The 21,128-nt window shown below is 33.3% G+C and overlaps 1 protein-coding gene across 1 annotated transcript in view; it reads left to right on the top strand.

Moving 5' to 3' along the window:
* Positions 1–2,150: 2,150 nt before the first annotated feature.
* The window catches only part of LOC129746091 (transmembrane protease serine 9-like), a 44,564-nt gene continuing 25,586 nt past the window's right edge, over positions 2,151–21,128 (top strand). Inside the window, exons 1-8 of the mRNA XM_055739555.1 lie at positions 2,151–2,339; positions 2,485–2,526; positions 2,587–2,788; positions 2,853–3,017; positions 3,184–3,269; positions 14,485–14,885; positions 14,991–15,083; positions 16,743–16,843. Of these exons, the coding sequence (XP_055595530.1) occupies positions 2,195–2,339; positions 2,485–2,526; positions 2,587–2,788; positions 2,853–3,017; positions 3,184–3,269; positions 14,485–14,885; positions 14,991–15,083; positions 16,743–16,843 (1,235 nt within the window). The 5' untranslated portion in view covers positions 2,151–2,194. The remainder of the gene's footprint in view (positions 2,340–2,484; positions 2,527–2,586; positions 2,789–2,852; positions 3,018–3,183; positions 3,270–14,484; positions 14,886–14,990; positions 15,084–16,742; positions 16,844–21,128) is intronic.

Here is a 21,128-nt window from a genome sequence, read left to right on the forward strand (position 1 = left end):
CGATATATCTACAATGACAAGATTCCAACGAATCGATTTCCCCACAAAATGAAAAATATTTAAACAATTTTAAGTAATTTGAGTAAAAGGAAAAAAAAAGATCCTAGACCGAGATTTGAACTTCAGTCCTCCGAATTCGCAGTCTGGTACCTTACCACGATGCCAACTCATCAGTTGATATGATCCACGCTTTACCTCTAAAGGAGAGAGAACCGGTCAAAGGAAGAAAGGGAGATATCGGATAGAGTTTCAATCGATGGCACCCATTTATCGTAAATCAGTTCACTGAAATCGTAAATGTCGAAATCGCATATTCCCAGCTTTTTGGAGACATACTTACAAATTGACTAAACTGCTATTTTTGGGCAACTCAACTATTTCTAAGCAAAGCTTTTCGTAAATAAATTATAGAAAATCACTCTGTTTTTTTTAATAAGTCTTTATTAGCCTTTTAACCATTACATTCAAGATAGATTATTACAGTTTATTAAGTGTTCAGATCAATTATGATCAGTTAAACTCTTTAATTAAGTAAATATTAAACATTGTTTATTTGATTTAAATTTGCTAGAGCAATAAAATATTAGATTTATAGGAGAAAATCCTGTAGAGAAAAAAAATATTTATATATAAACTTAAGCCTAAATTATATCCTAAAAACTAACTTAATTGTAGAGAGAGCGAATCCCTGCGGTGGAAGACTGCATCGATTTACCTCTGAAGTTTTAGATGATTTTGTTGGCCATCTCTTCGATCGATTCAATACCCGCAATCCGATGAAGATCTTCGGTGCTGTGCCAAGGTGGAAGCCGCAAAATCATTTTCAGAACCTTGTTCTGAATCCTCTGTATGGCTTTTTTCCTCGTCGCGCAGCAGCTAGACCAAATCGGAACTGCATACATGATCGCTGGTCGGAACACCTGTTTGTAGATTAGCATTTTATTTCTCTCGCACAGTCGGGATTTCCTATTGATGAGAGAATAAAGAGATTTAGTGTATTTATTACATTTAGATTGAATATCTTTAATGTGATTTTTAAAAGTAAGATTCCGATCAAGTGTGAGTCCCAAGTACTTCACGTGATCAGACCATTCTAATGGAAAACCATTAAAAGTTATGGAATGATTTTCATTAGGCTTTAAAAATTTAGCTCTTGGCTTATGGGGAATAAGTTGAGTTTTGGAAGCGTTAGGAGAATTTTTTCCCATTTTCAGGTAATTCAAAAAGAAATTTAAATTTTGTTGCAATCTACTGCGTACCACCCGTAAATTCCGACCTTTGGCTGAAAGCAAAGTATTATCAGCAAATAATCTTCTACCTTTTCCTTCTGAAGCATCAGGAAGATCAGAAGTGAAAATATTGTATGAAATTGGCCCAAGTATACTACCCTGAGGCACACCAGCTCTAATGGGTGTCCTTTTAGAGCATGAATTTTGATAGCTTACTTGTAAGGTTCGTCTAATAATTTTTAATAGTTTTGGTGGGATATACAAGAAGTGAAAAATCTCAATTAAAACTTTAAAAAGACTCACAAAAATTTTATGGCCAAACATGGGTCTAATTTTTTATAATGATAAACTTTCAAAATTTCAAAAAGCCAAACGACTCATTTTGATTTACATTTTATGTCAACCCGCGGAAGGCCGGATAAAATCAGCTTGAAGATAAATGAATCCTTTCGATGAATAAAATAAGTCATTTTTTTATTCGAAACCTTAGGACACTTTTGCATCCACCAGATACATCTCCCATGAGCCCACATTTATGTAACACGTGGACACTCGCTCTCGTGGGTTCTTCGAAACCCCTACAAATCTGCATGTCAAGCCAACATATGAACCTGCCAGCCAGCCAGACAGACAGACCGTATCGTTGAATGAAACCGTATCGATATCCGAAATTCATACCACAACGCTACCAAATGTGGTGTGGCGTCTGGTGGTGTGGACAAGCGTGAAAAGACACTCGCGCGAACCCATAAGACCGGCAAACGAGCAGAATTATTGATCTATGATGGGTGGCTTGTTGAATGCATGCGGGCAGGCTGGCTGGCTGGCTGGCAAGTGCAGAATCAGGTTCGTCGCTTCAAGTTTTGGCACGCGTTCGATCGTCTGGCTGTCTGTGTTATGTATATGGAGACTTCAACGGGGTGCTTTCGAGCGATTGCTTTCAACTTTTCAGTTCGGTTCGTGCAATGATCGTAATCGGAGTGTCCAATAGACTAACGCGGCAGAAACGGGATCAAGTTCCATCGCTGATCCCGTTTTTGACACTTTGGATGATCCTGCTGGTGCTGTTTTGGGCTGGTTCTGTGGACGCATTTTACAAATCATTTGAAGGTTAGTAGTTCGGGGCAGTGAAAGTCTTATTAGCGACCACTAGCTGCTTCGATAGTGATTATGTGATCGTTACGAGGAAAGGTGCTTCAAGGTCGTTCGGTTTGGCTCGACTGGTTGTCGTTCATTGCGGAATTTTTCGTTTCAGAGCTTAGCGTTCATACACTTCCTGACTCGGGATCATTGGACGGTAAGTTCGAATGTTGTGCCAAGTGGATTTGGAATACATTCTAATGTGTGATTTATTTAGATTGTTCTCTTCGCCTTCAAAAGTTGTCAGAACACACTGTGTCAACTCCGACAGTTGAATATCCAACTTTTTCTCGAGAATTCGCTCATTTGGTGGCCCTCGGCTGGAAAGCCCCTAGCGGAGACTTCGAATGGCGCTGTACCGGAACATTGATTGCGGAAGATTTCGTACTGACAGCGGCACATTGTACTCAAGATGAAGAGTAAGTACGGCGGCATATTGTTCATTTTCATCGACTTGTCTCAAATCTGATCCCCTCCCTCCAGCAAAGAACCCACCGTAGTACGGGCCGGTGACCTAGATCTGTACAGCACCAAAGATGACCGCTTTGCGCAACAGCTGGCCATCAAGGAAATCATCCGTCATCCGGAGTTTAACTTCAACAGCGCCTACCACGATCTAGCGTTAATCAAGCTTGCAAAACCAGTGACGTATGTAAAATGCTGAGCGCTGCTGCTCGATCGATTACACCATCTCCCGAGTGCACCCACCATCGAGAAGAGAATGAGTGGCACAATCCACTCCCCGGTCTTTCGATGCACGTGGTGCCCGGGGCTCTCTGTTTACGTTACAAACTTGTTTGTTTTTATTTTTTAGCGTGACCGATTTCGTGGTGCCGGCTTGTTTGTATACAAACGATTCGTCCTCCTTCACGACGCTGTACGCTACCGGATGGGATTTCTGTGAGTAAACAACTTGTGTATTTTTCTATGTTCTTATATAGGGTAAATGATCTTGAGCGGAGCTAGTCAAAATCTGATCTTGAGCGGAACCATTTACTTTTTCTAAGATCTAGGCAATGGTTGTTTATGAATCTTACCAAACTGTTGAAAAAACACTTTTTCAAGATCTTTCCATACAAGCATTGACATTTTTGCTAAAATTTATTAACTCAAATTATGTTATTAGAAGATTTAAAAACATACGCATTTCTGCTGCAATTTTCATCAATCTACGCTGACTTTGAACGTCAATTTATGTCACGCTTGACTGTTGTAAACTAATTCTCAATGATTAAAATGGTAGAAAAACTCATAAATAAGCATTATTCGGGTTTTTGTAGCAAGTTTTTCATCAGAATATCAATTAATAGCGTAGTTTTTAAAAGTAAAATATGATCTTGAGTGGAACCATCTTCGATCTTGAGCGGAACTACTAGCTTCCGAAATAAACCGCTAGGTGCGCTGCCTTATGCCTAATGTCTCACACGCAGTTTATATCCCTGAATGTATGCAGCACATTTGTATATTTCTTATTCTATCAAAATTAAGTTCGAATAGAACAAAAACTAATTAATTGGCGCACACAGCGTACCAAACTAGGAACACAAAAAGTTTAATTTTTGGGGTTCAAGAAATGTGTTTTTGAATCTTTCTTTCAGAGGGACGACGAGAAGGAGGAGAAAGGCTTTCATACATAATTTTTGGCATAATTCGAGAACTAATGAAGCCAATAAAGTTAAATCATTATTTCAGAATAAGAATCATTCATGAAGCATTCTTATTCATACTTTATGGAGTAGCTTTCTTTTAAAGAGATTGTTTCAGATGTTCACATTCCAATTGAAAACGATATACTATCTAAAAATTCAAATTGTTTTTTACACACATTATTTTAGTTTTACAAAGTATAGCAAAGCACACCGGGTTAGCTATTTTATAATACTTCACGATTCAATTGGTGACCTGGTATTGAAAACCTATCCGATTTCCTTGTGTTTGACTTTACACTTGAGCTCGAACTGGAAATTGGTTTGAGAAATAATTGTTTTATCAATTGAGATAAATAATTAATGTTTCAATAAATTTTGAATATTAATAAATGTCAACGTGATTCATGAGAAACTGGAATTTATTTTAAACTTTATTCTATGAATAAGTTGCTTACAGCAAGGTTGCCGAAATAACAGTGAAATCTGTTATTTCACAAAATTTTGAGGAAATTTTTATCACAGAATCTGTGTCACAGAACACGATATTTTGAAATATTTACAGATTACACAGAATTTTTTAATTGCGAATGGATTTCCATAATTATAATTTTCTTTTGGTCAATATAAAATTAAGGTTTCTCACATTGAATTAAAAAAGTACGAAAAGATTTTCAACGTGAACTTATTTTTCTCAACTAAAATATAAAAACGACACAAATTATCATGATTTTCCAATAAAGTTAAAGGCAATAAGGGAATAAGGATTAAAAAAAATAAGAGTCTTTTCTCAAAAACATTGATTTTGAGCAATGTACCGTTTTTTTGCCAAATCTGTAATTTAAAGTATCTTCTTTTTTATTACTAATTTTATCGTTACCTTCAAAAGTTGTTCGGGGCAGTATGATCCTAAACACGCACATTCAAAAAATCAATGAAATATACTAACAAATTTAATTTTTGTGATTAAAAAAATTAAAATTTGAGTTTAGAGAAACGATTCTTTCAAAATAGGATACAGTGCATCAAAGGGAAAATTGGACTTTTTTTAAGCAAGAAATAAATTTGAACGGATATTTTGAGAACACCTTTGGAACGCTAAGTTTCTTTTTTTCACGTAAAAAGATTTATTTTTTAACTTTAAAATCTTCAAACATGAAATTTAATTGAAGTTTTCACAGTTACACAAGTATTAGGAATAAGGGCTATTAAAGATGTTGACAGAAGAAAATGGTTCCGCTCAAGATCATATTTTGGTTCCGCTCAAGATCAGCGTGGTTCCACTCAAGATCAGAATTCTTACTTCAGTAAAACAGCTCTAGAGTTATAAGGATTCACTCTAAAATATTCTAAAAATCATCATTAGAAAGCAAAAACCAAGATCTATACGCTGAACTGAAAAAATATTTGTTGGGATATAACCCAAAGCCATACCGCTTGATCAACTGTTCCGAGTTGCGTCGAATTGAGCCAATTGGTTCCGCTCAAGATCATTTACCCTACCTATTTTATTTTGTGAGTTGAATAAGTTAATAATGTTCAGGCTATTTAATAGTAGTTTCAGTGGAATATAAAATTGATTTGTTTAATGATTAAACTAAAAAATATTTTTCCAATCTTTAACATTTCAATGCGAGCATGAGAACATTGAAAATGAAAGAATTCTAGGAATTTAAAAACTCCAACTTTTTATAAATTCATATATATTTTTGACATGTTTTGGTGTAATATTTTGACCTTGAAAAATTATTTGACAGAAAAATTGAAGGTTCCAATGCAGATTTTATAAAGTCTTTCTTTTGGATGAACTGATTTCATAATAACTCTTACTTTTGTTGTGTTTCATAAAATTATAAAAGAAATAGATTTTTATAAAATTACAACTTAGGCGTATGGAAGTTAACAGTAGCATTTTTAACGAATTTTGCTAAAAACTTTTTCTGCTAAAATTGTTTTTTCGAAAACGGTCAAAGATTTCTTAATGAAAAATCTTCAGTGTGTGGAAAACGAATGTGGTGAACAAAACGTCTGTTGTTTTAAAAAAACGATACAAAATATATTTTCCATTACTTATGCTTATTTCTCTTATAGCTGTTTTACTTCACAAAGTTTTCCAGAAATTGCATTGTAGATTTGGTCTTAAGTATAATGGGAACTCTTCAACTGACACATGAAGAGCAGTCTCAATAAAGATATGCAACTTTTATAATAATACCAATATTGAAAAAATGAGAAGTTCATAACAAGAAGATTGTTTTTTTTATACCAACTTTAAAGTTCTCAAAAAGTAGAAACAGAAACCAAAACAGTACTTTAAAGCTTTTTTTAGCTTTGGCGGAACTTGATAGAAAATGAAGTTCCACGGACCTCGAAATAGTGTTCTGATCAGCAGAATAGTTCCACAGAACTTTTGTATAGCTCCATGTGAACTTATGAGTTCGTGCCTTAAGTGATATCCGAACTTTTGGTTGCTTGGGATGTGACTTTCATGGAGTTTTTCAAGCCTGCCTACAGATTAAGGGGTAGGCTGTGACCGTCTATGACGGATGTTTTTTTAGCTGCAATTTTTTGCTCCAAAAAATAAAGTTATTTTTAGCAAATTCAAATTCGTGCAAAATAATTATGAGTAATCGTGTGTTTTTGAATCAAGTGAAGTGAGGGAAAACGTAAAAATTTGAAAATTCACAATTCCTATGTGGTTTCCACTGTAACTGCCTGGGTCTAATGGACTAGCGCTACATCCTCCGGACTGACCCAAAATTATCTTCCTCCAAGAAATGCAGTAATCTTCGGAAGACCAATTGAGATAAGTGTTTTTTAATAATAATTTTTCCTAATTTTTTAATGGATATTTGGTGCTTATTAAACTTCTTAATGTGATAATATTGCTGGTCAAATTCAAAGTAATAATGGCATTTTTTCAGCAATGAAAACTGCAAGATAGGCTTTTTTGTTTTTATTTTACAATGCTTTTTCCAAAAAATCCCGTAGGGTTAATAACCATTGCAGCGCCGTTCGTGATTTGAACCGGATAAGAACTTCAATATAAGAAATGTTTTGCAATTTTCATGGATTAAAGTGTCATCCGGTGTCAACCTTGAACGTTTGTTATATTGTTGTTTGTAACAATGTTTTGCTAGGATTTTTTTGTGGAAACCTTCAAGTGGCGCTTATGGAGAGCTTGAAATTGTTAAAAAAAAATCACATTTTAAAACTCTATACATGTAGGAGTTTAATGATATCCTGTTTTTCTTGTTTATTGAACTGTGGATAATTCAAGTTAACTGTTTAATAACTTAGTTGTTATTGAAACAACCCTTTTCTCGTATTTTCAAGCAATAGTATTCTAATCTCGATTTTTTTCAAACTTTATGATTACATTTAATATTTCTTCTATCTTTCTTCATGTAAACCTTGGCGAGGAGACCACACTATGCTAGAATATTCCAGAATAGACCATAGACATAGGCAACATAGAGTTTTGAAGGTATACGACTTAGGCAACCAAAAGTTCGAATATCACTTAAGGAACGAACTCATAAGTTCACATAGAGCTGTACAAAAGTTCTGTGGAACTTTTTTGATGTTCAAAATGGTATTTTGAGGTCCATTCTTTATCATGTTCAGCATAATCTCAAAAAAAGCTTTGAAGTACTGATTTGGCTTCTGTTTACAAACATCATTTTCTTTTAAAAGACTTTCCGGTTCCTAATTAATACTTTATTGTTGTTAAAAAGTTCTTCCGGAACTAAATCTGTACTTCACATTGTCGTTTCCAAAGTTACGATGTGTTTATTTATGCAGACATAGCTTGAAGTTGAAAACAAGTATAATTAAGCCTTTAAATCTACTTCAAAGTACCTATATTGCTTTAAACGCCATTTGGAACTGATTAAAAACTTTCAAGTTTACAAAAGAGTACAACAAAGCTTTTTTACGAACTATTGAGCTGTATAAAAAGAAAGCCATCCCTTTAATAACTACTTGATGCTGAAAAAATAAGAATCCCTAAAATAGATTGCTTCTCTTCATAACAACTTTAATGTTCCCAAGAAGAATAAACAGAATCCCAAACAGTACTTAAAAGCTATTTTTGAGTTTTGGCTGAACTTGTTAAAGAATGAAGTTCCATGGACCTCGAAAAAGCCATTTGAACAGCAAAAATGTTCCACGGAACTTTTTGTACAGCTCTATGTGAACTTGTGAGTTCGTTCCTTGAGTGAAATTCGAACTTTTGGTTGCTTGGGTATGTAGCTCGATTTCCAAGTGATGAACTCGGCCTCGAGGCTTGATAACAACATGTTATTTAAATGTGAGTTAGTTACAAATTTAATATGGCTGATTAATTTGTATCGAATAGTGGACTGAAGAAGGCATATAAAGGATCAAAGAAGATTTTTTTTCGATTTTTGTACTACTTATAAGAGTGCTTTTTGAAGCTGGTTAGAAACTGCTTAGAAATTTATGCGAACTGTTTGTCTACTTTAAAGTTCGTTTAGTTACTTGAAAATTGAGCTGAAAATAAGTTGTATTTGTATAACAATACACGATTAAGCTGATCAAACCTGATAAAGGAATTTTATCTGAACTTTTGGTTGCTTGGGGTGTCTTTGAAGTTTTATCAGAAGCGCTTTATCAACCCTTACATGCCATTCACCTTTTGTATAATAGTGTTAAAGTGGTCACTAAAAGTAAGCTTGAATCCAGGATAATTCCTTAATCCTGATTTCCTTGTGTAGTTACAATATTTGAGGACGATAGATTTCTGCTTAAGATATTGAATTACATATTTTTACATTTAATTCGAGTAAACTTTTCCTACACCAGGTGTAGAATATGTCTATTTTATTCTGGAACAAATTCATATCTTCATAGATTTTTATTTTCAAATATAGCTTCATGTCGTCGGCATATATAAGTATTTTAAAATTTTTAAGGATGAAGTTTATGTCGTTTACGTACAAATTGAAAAAATGTGAGCATTGTGGAACAGCTGAAGGGACTTGAATGGAATTTGACTTCTTTCCATTAAATTTCATTATTTGTTGTCTTCTCTGTTTGTTTAATATGATTCAAGCCATTTTAGAAGTCCCTAATCAACTTCAATTTTTGCAGCTTAAAAATAAGCATCGGTACGATTAAATGCTTTGCTTAAGTCTGTATACAATGCCTCAAAGGGATTTCCATTATCCAAAATTAATCTAAAATTGCCTCAAAATGCTTAGGAATGCAAGAGGTATTAGCAATTCTACGATAATTCTTTAGTCAGCTTTCCAATCAGATTTAAACATAGAAACCAGAAATGAGCTTTTTTTTACTTTAGGAAAAATTCCTGTGGCATAGCTGAAACAAAGGGTAAGCGTTTTTTGGCAAGGTTCTTCATAAAGAGTTGAGGAATTCCATCTGGACCAGGTTCCTAAGGTGTCTAAATTTTTCAAACTGTTCAAGATATCCTTCATGAAGGTTATTGACACCAATATAACTAGGTTAATGTATGTATGTATGTATGGATCCCCCATCGGTACCAAGATCCAGCCTATGTCTGTGTGGCTTGGGCTTCGAATTGCTTCTAGGGCTTCCACGGCCGATGGTTCGTCGAGGGAAGAGGGAAGGCATCCAACCTTCAGAGACCTACGATGGTTGGCAATCCACTCCGCTTATAATAGTCTCTTCAGATTAAACTCAGATGCATTCTCTCTGAACAATTTAGTGCATTCAGTTATTTATACAATTAATCACATCTTACCTGTCGACAAACTTATGGGATTTGGACCCAAAAGTTTTCTTGCCGATACCGGGAATCGAACCCAGTACGCCTGGGCTACCAAATTCGCGCCAGCCTATCCACTAGACCACATCAGCGCTCACACCAATATAACTAGGTTAATGTGGACCAAATACAAATTGATGTAGACAAAATACAAATTGGTCGTGATTTTCTTCCGAATAAGTTATATAGATTTCTTGGAAAAAAAATTGCAAAAGATTGCAGATTTGATCTGAGTTATCACCACCATGTTCTACAAGTTGCATTGTTAATGGAAAGTTGTCTGATTCATGTTTTGTTTTAATGTAATAAAAAAGTTAGTTGGGCAGGACTAAATTTTAAGTTTGGTTTTTACATTGAACACTTCAAAGGCGTTATTGAATTCATCCGATGATGAAAAGAAAGCTCAATCCCGAAAGCACTACACACTCATTCACGGAGCGTCAACATTGGTTGTCAGTATACATTCAGGCTCTTTGCAGGTTCATGAGATAAAATAAACATCATTTTCAGCTTCAGGCAAACACTGCTGAAAGTGAAAAAAAACTTTATTCCAATATTATTAAGTTAAAGTGATTGGTGCAAAGCTCGGACGAATCTACTCGCAAGACTCGGTGATATTGAAGGTTTGCTGCTGGAATCGCTATTTTAAGGATTTTGATAACCAAAAAAAATTTTACGACAAATGTAAAAAATTACGGCAAAATGTAACAAAATTATGCTTCAAAAATATTAAAAAACTTGCGAAAAAACTAGGAAACATTGCAATGAAATGATAAAAACATGACGAAGTTATGGCATTAAATTGACAATTAAGTAACAAAACACGACAAAAATATTACAATTAAAAAAATATGACAGAATTATGAATAAAATCTGACAAATATGACAAAATTATAACTAAAATATGACAAAAATTGGAAGATTAAATGACGAAAACGCGACTGTGTAGAAATAAAATAAAATGAAAATGTGGCATCTGCCAGATTGTTGTCATACTTTTGCCACATTTGTCAAAATTTTTCCATTTTATTGTCAATTTTTTTGTAATAATTTTGTCATACTTGTCAGATTTATGTCATAATTTTGTCCTATATTTATTACATTTTTCATATTTTTGACAAATTTGTAATTTTTTTGGATAAATTCATGTCCAATTTCAGTCAAAACTATTACATAATTCTAGCATATTTGTCTGATTTTTGTCATAAGTTTGTTTTTTTTGTCATGTTTTGTCATTGTTTTGTCTATTTTTCTTCATATTTATGCCATAACAGTGCCATATTTTTGTGATGTTTGTCATATTTGTCCAATTTTTGTCTTTTTTTTTCATATTTATGGCAAAATTTGGTCAAATGTCAAATTTGTCAGATTGTTGTCATTTTATCAGTTTAATTGCCATATTTTTCAGATTTTTTACATACTGTTGTCATAATTTGGCATGTTTTCACCACATTTATCATATTTTTGTCATAACTTTGTCATTATTTTCATCACATTTGTCGTATTTATGACATAGTTTTGTCGGATTTTTGTCATTTTATTGTCAAATTTTTGTCATAATTTTGTAATTTTTTTTACCGCATTTGCCATATTTGTCAGCTTGTTATCATATTTTTACCACATTTGTCATATTTTTGTTGCCATAAATTCAATCTCCAAGACATTTATATTCATCCCATAACATCCTGTTCCCCTCTGAATAATTGTTTAGTCTTAGCGGTTTCAAGTCGTGTTTTGTTTTCGAATCCCAATTTACAATTTGCAAAAATGGCAAAAACAAACGCCTATTGAAATTATCAGCAGCTTTCACAGACACTGATTGAAAGCTAAAGCTGCATTCACTGATCGAATATAGTGAGTGACAGAAATGCCTAAGTGAAATACGCTTTCGTAGCAGTCGAGTGAAATATTGTTCTGGTTTACTAGTAAGCTTTCTACTGACGGAATATTCACGAAGCTTTTCGTATTCACGAGAATGACTGACCCGATCAGAAGCTTTTATATTTGTTGGCGTTTCTTTTTCTTTCAGTTCGATGTCTCCTAACCAAATCCTCTCTCTCATTCGGCAAACAAAATTCTTTGCTAGAATACAGAGGTTACCTCGGTCCTGAAGCGCAAAGTAATATCTTCAGGTATCAGGTATCAGAAAAGGGGTAGGCTTGATAGCGGCACATTATCCAAACAAACGGGAAAATTGTGCCTAGCCTTTTTTTTACAGATTTCATCATATACCTGAGAAACCTGAAAACCATAAAAGGATTAGAAAATAAATAAAAATTTAGGGCATAAAGCCGATCCACGTAGGGATGTTGAAGCATTGAAGCTTATAACCATATTGAGTGAAAAATATTGTTATTTTAGTTTAAATTTTTGGAATTAGATACACTTATAACAGGATAGGCTAGAGTATATAAAAGCTTTCTAGCAAACGAAAAACAGGCATATATAAGCTAAAAAGAATCATACATTATTGATTCACAACTACAAAATTCAGGAGATTTGAGTTTACAATGATCAGAAAATATTTTAACCAGGATGCTACAATGAGGGCAAATAAACGATTTTATAATGGCAAAGTTGGCATTTAGCCTATCCACATAGGGATTTTTAAGCAATGAAGCTTTTTTTTAATCATAATATTGAAAATAAGGACTTTTTTTCAACTTACTCTGTTAAATTCTGACAAACATTAAAAAAAATGAATTCGGTCTAAAGAGGGACATGTACACTACACTAAGTGGAAAGTAAATATAGTTACAATAGTACCTCTGAATCCTAGCTTAACCATACAGGAGATTCAGAACACAAAGTCTTGATTATATATATTTTTATTGAACTGACCAGTTAGCGCTCTGGTTAGACGACTACAATGAGCTTCTGTGACGCCAAATTTAAAACAAGCGATATTAACACTGCACGAAGCTGTAGCAGTGGATTCCAGAACCAGGATTGACGTATGATACGAAATATCAGAGTACGATATTAAAGGAGCTCTGACTCTTCTTAACACTATAACCATTCTACAGCTAAGGGAACATGTGTCAATACAAGAGAAGTGACATATATAAGGTGAAACAGATAATGACTGTCGACATGCGATACAAGTTTTGATCAAAAACTTGATTTAATAGGGAATATTGAAGCCTTTTGGCAACCTCCACAAAATTCTGTTACCAATCCAAAGATAGAAGGGACTGAATACTTACTTGTACATTAAAAGGAAAATACATACACTAATTTTGCGCTTGACGTAACAGATATAACTGATGTAATTTAGATCATATTCTTCTATGATTTCGAATCGGTTAATATTAACAGATAGCCAAAAGCAATGGGACCGTAAGCGATGCGTTTGCGATTCACATTTGAACACTTGTGAAGAGATTTTATTGAACGGACGTTACTAGGAGAGCAAAGAGATTAGTTAAATGAAAAATCATATTCCAAATTAGTGAAACGAGAAAATATGGAAGAATACAGCTTGTGCAAATGCATGTACTACATATGCATTATTGGCATACCCTACTCGAGAGAAAATACGTACAGAAGTTCAAAAATACAAGCAAGAATTTAAAACTGATTCAGATTCAAAACATTTTCTTCCAATGTTTTGAACTTGAAAAACTTCTGAACTCTGCATGCAATAATTGACCTTGACCGATTTTCTCCCCCACCCAGATACAGCCTAATTGATTTCCAATAGACAGAAATATGAGATAAATGTATCTGGGAAGTACTGGATAAGTCGCCTCGTACGACATGGACCAGTATCCCAGTGGCTGTATTCTTTAGGCCGCTGCCACACAGCAACAAACAAAATTCTTTGCTAGAATGCAGAGGTTACCTCGGTCCTGAAGCGCAAAGTAATATCTTTCATTCCATTCTCTATTTTCCCCAATTATCTATTGACTACTAAGACTTGGCCGGCGCCGTTATTGATGTTCAAAGAGAGAGCATCAGTTTTGTGCAAAGAGAATGAGCTGCTTTTCCAAAGTTCCATTCTTTTGACCTTTGTCCAAAATTGATGGCCTCGGTCAATCTCGGAGTAGCAACCATTGGCGGTGTGGAATTCGTTGTACTGAGCCACACCTGCCACTATGGAGTTCGAAATGCGTTATTGCGATATTATTAGAAAAGTTGTTTATTGCCATAGAAAGAGATGATTTTTTTAAGTCAAAAAATAGAAACTGAATATGAAGCATTTTCGGATTTCATAGTTGAAGGTAGATGTCAATCAACCAAAGCTAGGCTAAGTTTTTGAGCCTCCCTACACAATAATGGAATGAAATTTAAATTCTTTTTATTTTTGAAGTAGGTACCAAGGTTCTTAGATACACTAGGTTCTCCGACTTTCACAGTAAGTAGGCGAGAAGTGAGCGGGGCTCTCAATGAGTTTGTTTATTTTTTGCTCAGCTTTTCTGTGGTTTGTTGGTAAACAAACTTCATGAGTTCCGCATAGTTGCATAGCCTACATAGCCAAAATGGCTGAATCGGGAATTCGTTATTCGGGAACACCTCCTGAATATATACCCACCTTGGTAGGTACCTACTTTAAAGTAGGTACCTCAACTTTAAAACCAATCTGCTGTCATCATTCAAGTTTATCTTTTTTTGCCACCAAATCAACAACAACAATCAATCGGGTTGATCTTGAGCTAAATCGAATCTTTCTCTTTCCCTCACTCAATCTCAATTGCAGATACGGACGTGTCACCGCCAATCTACAACTCCCCGTTGAATGCCATCAATCAGGATCGGTGCAAGTTTTGGTACCGGGACAACAAGGAAGCGTTCCGGAAAGGCATCAACCGGATGCAGATGTGCGCGGGTGACGAAACGCTAACCCAATGCCCGGGAGATACCGGTGGTCCTTTGCAGGTGCGATTGTTATCCAGCTCCCGGTATACGCCGTTCGTGATTGGCGTTTCCGTGCTGGGAGTTCCTTGCGGCCAGACGACCCCGGGAGCGTACGCCAAAATAGCTCACTACATCAACTGGATCGAGGACGTTACAAAGCGAAGCTTCTATCCGGCGGACTGCGTCGTGAGACATATTTCCAGACGCGAATCCGATGAAGCTCTAGTTCCGGTGCCGCTGAAGGTAAGACGTACCAGCAACTTGTGAAAAACTCTTTCATTTTCTTTTTGCACATCCCATCGTCAATTTTATTCTCATGCGATTAAATTTCTTTTTCTGCCTTTTTAGACGGCTTACGAGCAGCCATACCTGACAGGAAAGAAAGAATCGATTGCCGCCAATCCGTCCCAGGCACAGCTGCAGATCTTTAAAGAGTTCAAGGTTTGTTCAAACAAGCTCTTTTTTCTCTTGCAATTTTGAACGGTGGAGGAATCGTGGGTATCGGTCTGGTTCCGTTGTACCAGGTTTTATCCGGTGGATTACAATTGTTAAGAAGACGCTTTTCGAAAGGCCTTAACGAATCATTCCTATTATAGAATTTAATTTTATTAGAACCACGCATAAGCAAAAAAACACTACTTTATTACAAAAATACTTACCCTACATTTCAGTTGTTTTAAGAAAACTCTGAAGAATACTTCATTTCCACATACAAAGATGTTTACATTTTGGCAGCAATTTTTTGTAATCTTTGTAATTTTTGTAATTTTTGTAATATTTGTAATTTTTGTAATTTTTGAAATTTTTGTAATTTTTGTAATTTTTGTAATTTTTGTAATTTTTGTCATTTTTGTAATTTTTGTAATTTTTGTAATTTTTGTTATTTTTGTAATTTTTGTAATTTTTGTAATTTTTGTAATTTTTGTAATTTTTGTAATTTTTGTAATTTTTGTAATTTTTGTAATTTTTGTAATTTTTGTAATTTTTGTAATTTTTGTAATTTTCGTCATTTTTGTCATTTTTGTCATTTTTGTCATTTTTGTCATTTTTGTCATTTTTGTCATTTTTGTCATTTCTGTCATTTTTGTCATTTTGTCATTTTTGTCATTTTTGTCATTTTTGTCATTTTTGTCATTTTTGTCATTTTTGGTCATTTTTGTCATTTTGGTCATTTTTGTCATTTTTGTCATTTTGTTCATTTTGTTCATTTTTGTCATTTTTGTCATTTTTGTCATTTTTGTCATTTTTGTCATTTTTGTCATTTTTGTCATTTTTGTCATTTTTGTCATTTTTGTCATTTTTGTCATTTTTGTCATTTTGTCATTTTTGTCATTTTCGTCATTTTTGTCATTTTTGTCATTTTTGTCATTTTTGTCATTTTTGTCATTTTTGTCATTTTTGTCATTTTTGTCATTTTTGTCATTTTTGTCATTTTTGTCATTTTTGTCATTTTTGTCATTTTTGTCATTTTTGTAATTTTTGTAATTTTTGTCATTTTTGTCATTTTTGTCATTTTTGTCATTTTTGTCATTTTTGTCATTTTTGTCATTTTTGTCATTTTTGCCATTTATGTCATTTTTGTCATTTATGTCATTTTTGTCATTTTTGTCACTTTTGTCATTTATGTCATTTTTGTCATTTTTGTCATTTTTGTCATTTTTGTCATTTTTGTCATTTTTGTCATTTTTGTCATTTTTGTCATTTTTGTCATTTTTGTCATTTTTGTCATTTTTGTCATTTTTGTCATTTTTGTCATTTTTGTCATTTTTGTCATTTTTGTCATTTTTGTGATTTTTGTCATTTTTGTCATTTTTGTCATTTTTGTCATTCTTGTCATTTTTCTTATTTTTGTTATTTTTGTCATTTTTGTATTTTTTTTTTCACTTCTGTCATATTTGTCCTTATCCTTAAACAAGATCAAAAGTTTTAAAGTGACTGCTTGCAAAACTCCGTGGAGGCATTCTACTGTTAACAAAATCCAACAACCCCCTGTTCTAAGTTTTTTTCCTCGTTTATTTTCTGTGTTTTTTTTTTCTTCCTCCCTTCCATCGTTTCCCCCATGAAAACCAACAAAAAAAATTGGCTTCCCCACCGATTTAGTGTGCCATCGGAAAAGACGGTGAGAACGTTGATTGGCTTTGCGGATGCACTATCGTGGCACAGGATTTCGCACTGACGTCAGCTCGTTGCGTGAAAAACGTGTAAGTATCGTCTACGATGTTTTTTCATTCATTCTTCTGCCATCTCTTACACGCGTTTCCTTTAGATTTCGATAGCTACACATTTGCAGCGACAATGGCCTACGGTTGAGGTTACTTTTTTGTACTCCCTTAGCATGATGAATCACACGGAGTTAAGTTGACAGAAGTGGCGTTGTCGAGCCCTCTCCCATTGAGTAGGATTTGATTGAAGATAGGTACATGGTTGCAGCACAACTCTTGACAGTTGCATAAGTATATCCTTGAACTTTGCAATTGCAGATTTGAAAGATACATACATATATAATGACTGTAAAGGAAACATTTGTAATTTATTTCTTTTATAGAAATGCTTAAATATAAATATATTTGTATAAAGCACCACACAGTGGAAATTTCCTTCCCTTGCCTTGAAAAACGTTGTTTTACAAAAAACAGACTAAACATTTCTAAGTATTCTTGTCAATATTCAATGAAAGCTGGTGAAAATTTTTAATTTGAAGGCTAGGGTAAATGATCTTTAGCGGAGTTATTTGATTTTCCTAAGATCAGGCAATGATTATTTTTGAATCTTATTAAAATGTTTAAAAATCACTTTTTTAATCTTTTCATACAAGCATTGTCATTTTTGCTAGGATTTATGAAATGAAATAATGTTATTAGGAGCTTTAAAAACATAAGCCTTTTCTGCTGCAACTTTCACTAATCTTTGCTCACTTTGAACGTCAATTTATGTAGTTCTTAAACGTTATGTCTTCAATGGTAGAAAAACTCATTAAAAAGCATTATTCGGGTTTTTGTAACGAGGCAGAATGACCCTAACGGGTTGAACTTTCATAAAAAAAGGGTTTTGTATCAAGTTTTTCATCAAAATATCAATTAATAGCGTAGTTTTTAAAAGATGAATATGATCTTGAGTGGAACTATCTTTGATCTTGAGCGGAACTATTAGCTTTCAAAATAAACCGCTAGGTGCGCTGCCTTATGTCTCACACGCAGTTTTACTTCTGAATGTATGTAACACTTTTGTATTTTTCATTTGGTATCAGCTTTAGGGACAAGAAAAGTGTAAAATTAAACACACAACCAAAAATAACTTTAATTGGTGTCACAGCGTACCAAAGCAGGCACACAAAAAGTTTATTTTATTGAGGTACAAGAAATGTTTTTTGGATCTTTCTTTCAGAGAGAAGACGGGAAGGGGGAGGAAAGCTTTCATACATATTGTTTTGGCATAATTCCTGAACTTATGAAACCAATAAAGGTAAAATCATAATTTCAGAACAAGAATCAACCTTCATTGCAATTACGATTCAAACTTTAAGAAGCAGCTTTCATTCAAAAAGGTTGTTATTTATGTTGAAATTCCAATTGAAAACGATATATTAGTAAACAAAAATTCAAATTATTTTTAACACAAATTTCTTCAATTCTACAAAGTGTAGCGAATCACAACGGGTCAGCTATTTCAAAATAGATCACGATTCAATTGCTGTCCTGGTATTGAAATCCTATCCGATTCCCTTGCGTTTGAGGTTTACACTTGAGCTGAAACTCATGGGAATCGGTTGTGAAAATAATTGTTCTATCAATTGAGCTAAATACCTAATGTTTCTATAATTTTGAAAAAATAAATTTTTTTTATCTTGATTCATAAGAAACTGGAATTTATTACAAACTATATTATATGAATGAGTTGTTTTGAGCAAAGTTTCCGTTATCTCAGAAAATTTTGTAATTTCACAGAATTTTGAGCACATTTTAATCACAGAACCTGTGTCACAGAACACAGCATTTTGAAATATTCACAGATTTCTCTAAATTTATGAATTTTGAACAAATTTTCAAAATAATAATTTTTTTTGGCCAATAGAAAATTTAGACTTTTTTCTTTGAATTAGAAAAGTATAAGATTTTCAATGTGAACTGATTCTGACTATTTAAAATGTCAAAAAGATCCAATTTATCATAAATTTTGAATGAAATTGAAGTAAATAGCAAACAAGAAGTTCATCACAGAATGTTTGGATAAAATCACAGAAAATGAAAAAAAAATCTTAAAAACACCATGATTAGGAGCAATGTACAATCTTTCAAAATCTGTAATTTAAGGCATACTTTTGTATTACTGACTTTGTCGTTACCTTGGAAAGTTATTCGGGGCAAATGACCCTAAACGCGCACATTCAAATAATCATCCAATTGTACTAAAGAATAGATTTAAAAAAAAAAAAGAAACATCGAATCGAAGGTAAAATTGGATTTCTTTTCGAGGTAAGAAATAAATTTGAACCGATATTTTGCGAGCAACTTAGGGAGGATAAGTTTCTGTTATTTACATAAAATATTTATTTTTGAACTTGAAAACCTTTAAAGGTTAAATTGAAGTTTTCAAAGTAACATAAAGAATTGGACTAAGAGCTATTAAGGATGTTGACAGTACAAAATGGTTCCGATCAAGATAATTTTTATGTCCCGCTCAAGATCAGAACTCTTTCTTCAGCAAAACAGCTCTAAAGTTATTAGGATTTACTCAAAAATATTCTACCAATCATCATTAGAATGCAGAATCCATGAACTATGAACATGCAGAACACTGAACTAAAAAAAACTTCGTTCGTATATGACTCCTATCCATACCGCTTGATCAACTGTTCAGAGTTGCGTCGAATTGAGCCTTTAACATTGCGCTCAAGATCATTTTCCATATTATATATAACAAAACAAAATTTGAAATCGGATATCGAGTATCCAGATGACAACTTGATCATTTTGTAACATTGTAGTGCACATTGGAGTGCACATCCCGGGATTCTTTTTCTAGGAATTCCCATTTTATTTAAAATTCGTGAAATTTCGAATTTAGGAAAATGATATTTTTTAAAAGAAATTTCCAGTTCCCAAAACCCAGGTGTTTAAGGCCTAAAGTAGTTTTATTTCCTTATTTATATAACCAAGAAGTAAAAAAGTTTACAATAAACTATTGCAGCTACCATTTAGAAGAGAATCAGGATTCTTGATCACTGGGGATACTTGATTCCTTCGCTCTATCTCCATATAGAAATGTTTTACAAATATTAAATGTTCTTGAAAAATGTGCCAAATGGAACAAAACAACAATGATGTAACCTCAAAAAAAACGAGCAATTGAACTTTGTTTGAAACATTAATCAAAATGTTATTTGAAGATCTCTTTTAATCACTTTAAACCGTTTTCCACACGAAAAAATTATGTCAAAAATATTTTTTCCATAATGTCAATCGTTAGAGTATAATTTGAACTTCATTATGCCATATTTTAAAAGCAATACTAAACTCTAATTTTTTTTCCAAGAAGAAGTTTTATAATGTGTATGTTACAGGTATAATTGATCCCTTAAGTCCAAAAAGATATATTTTTCTTCCGAAGGAATCGTGATCATTGGTTATCATGAAATTACTAATATCTGTATCTGTGTGTTTATCCAGTAATTATCTGTTAAAAAGGACTAAGCATACTGTTTTTATCTAAAAACTAGAAAATTGTGCCTTAAAGTATGCAATAAAACTAGGGTAGTAGACATATTTTAAGAATTCTCTTTGTCTGTTACTAATAATATCAAATTAAATCCCATTTTTTAATTCATCCATGAGTTCATGTATTGTTCTAGCTTTGGAGCATATAAACTTGTAATTATACGCTGTCAGAAAATGCAAAAGACGGCGAATTGCAAAATTTTTCCAAATTGATATGATGAAAATAAGAAAAGGAGATCAAGTATCCTCATTATTTTATATAAAACTTTCAGAGCGAGTATTTTAATCTACTGTACTGTTCATAACTGTATTTAAACGGAATGCACGCGACATGATACTTCGCTATATCCTGCATAATTTTTTACTATGATGAAATTTTTTGATTTACGTTTGATCAACTATCATACTTTTATTTCACAAAATTTGATGTTTCCAAAATTGTATGATCTAATAAACAGTAATTCTAAGGCTGTTTTGGACTTTTGTTATTCAAACTGCAATATCTCTGAAACGCAACGACTTTTATTGAAAACAGCAAAAAAAAAACTGTAACGTTGGACGATGTAATTTATGACGATGATAGCAAACCTATGTATTTTTATTGATTTAGATTGAAATATTACATCTTAATGATGTATACAATCCGAACGCGTCATGTTGTGTAACATTTCAACTTGCTATTTAGTATTACATCAAGTAGTCAGTGTTCATTCCAATTGACATTTTCAATAGTTTTCGTGTCGGAAAGTTCGAAACGGATTGTGGAGCTCAG

Source organism: Uranotaenia lowii, chromosome 2, assembly GCF_029784155.1.
Source record: "Uranotaenia lowii strain MFRU-FL chromosome 2, ASM2978415v1, whole genome shotgun sequence".
NCBI lineage: Eukaryota > Metazoa > Arthropoda > Insecta > Diptera > Culicidae > Uranotaenia > Uranotaenia lowii.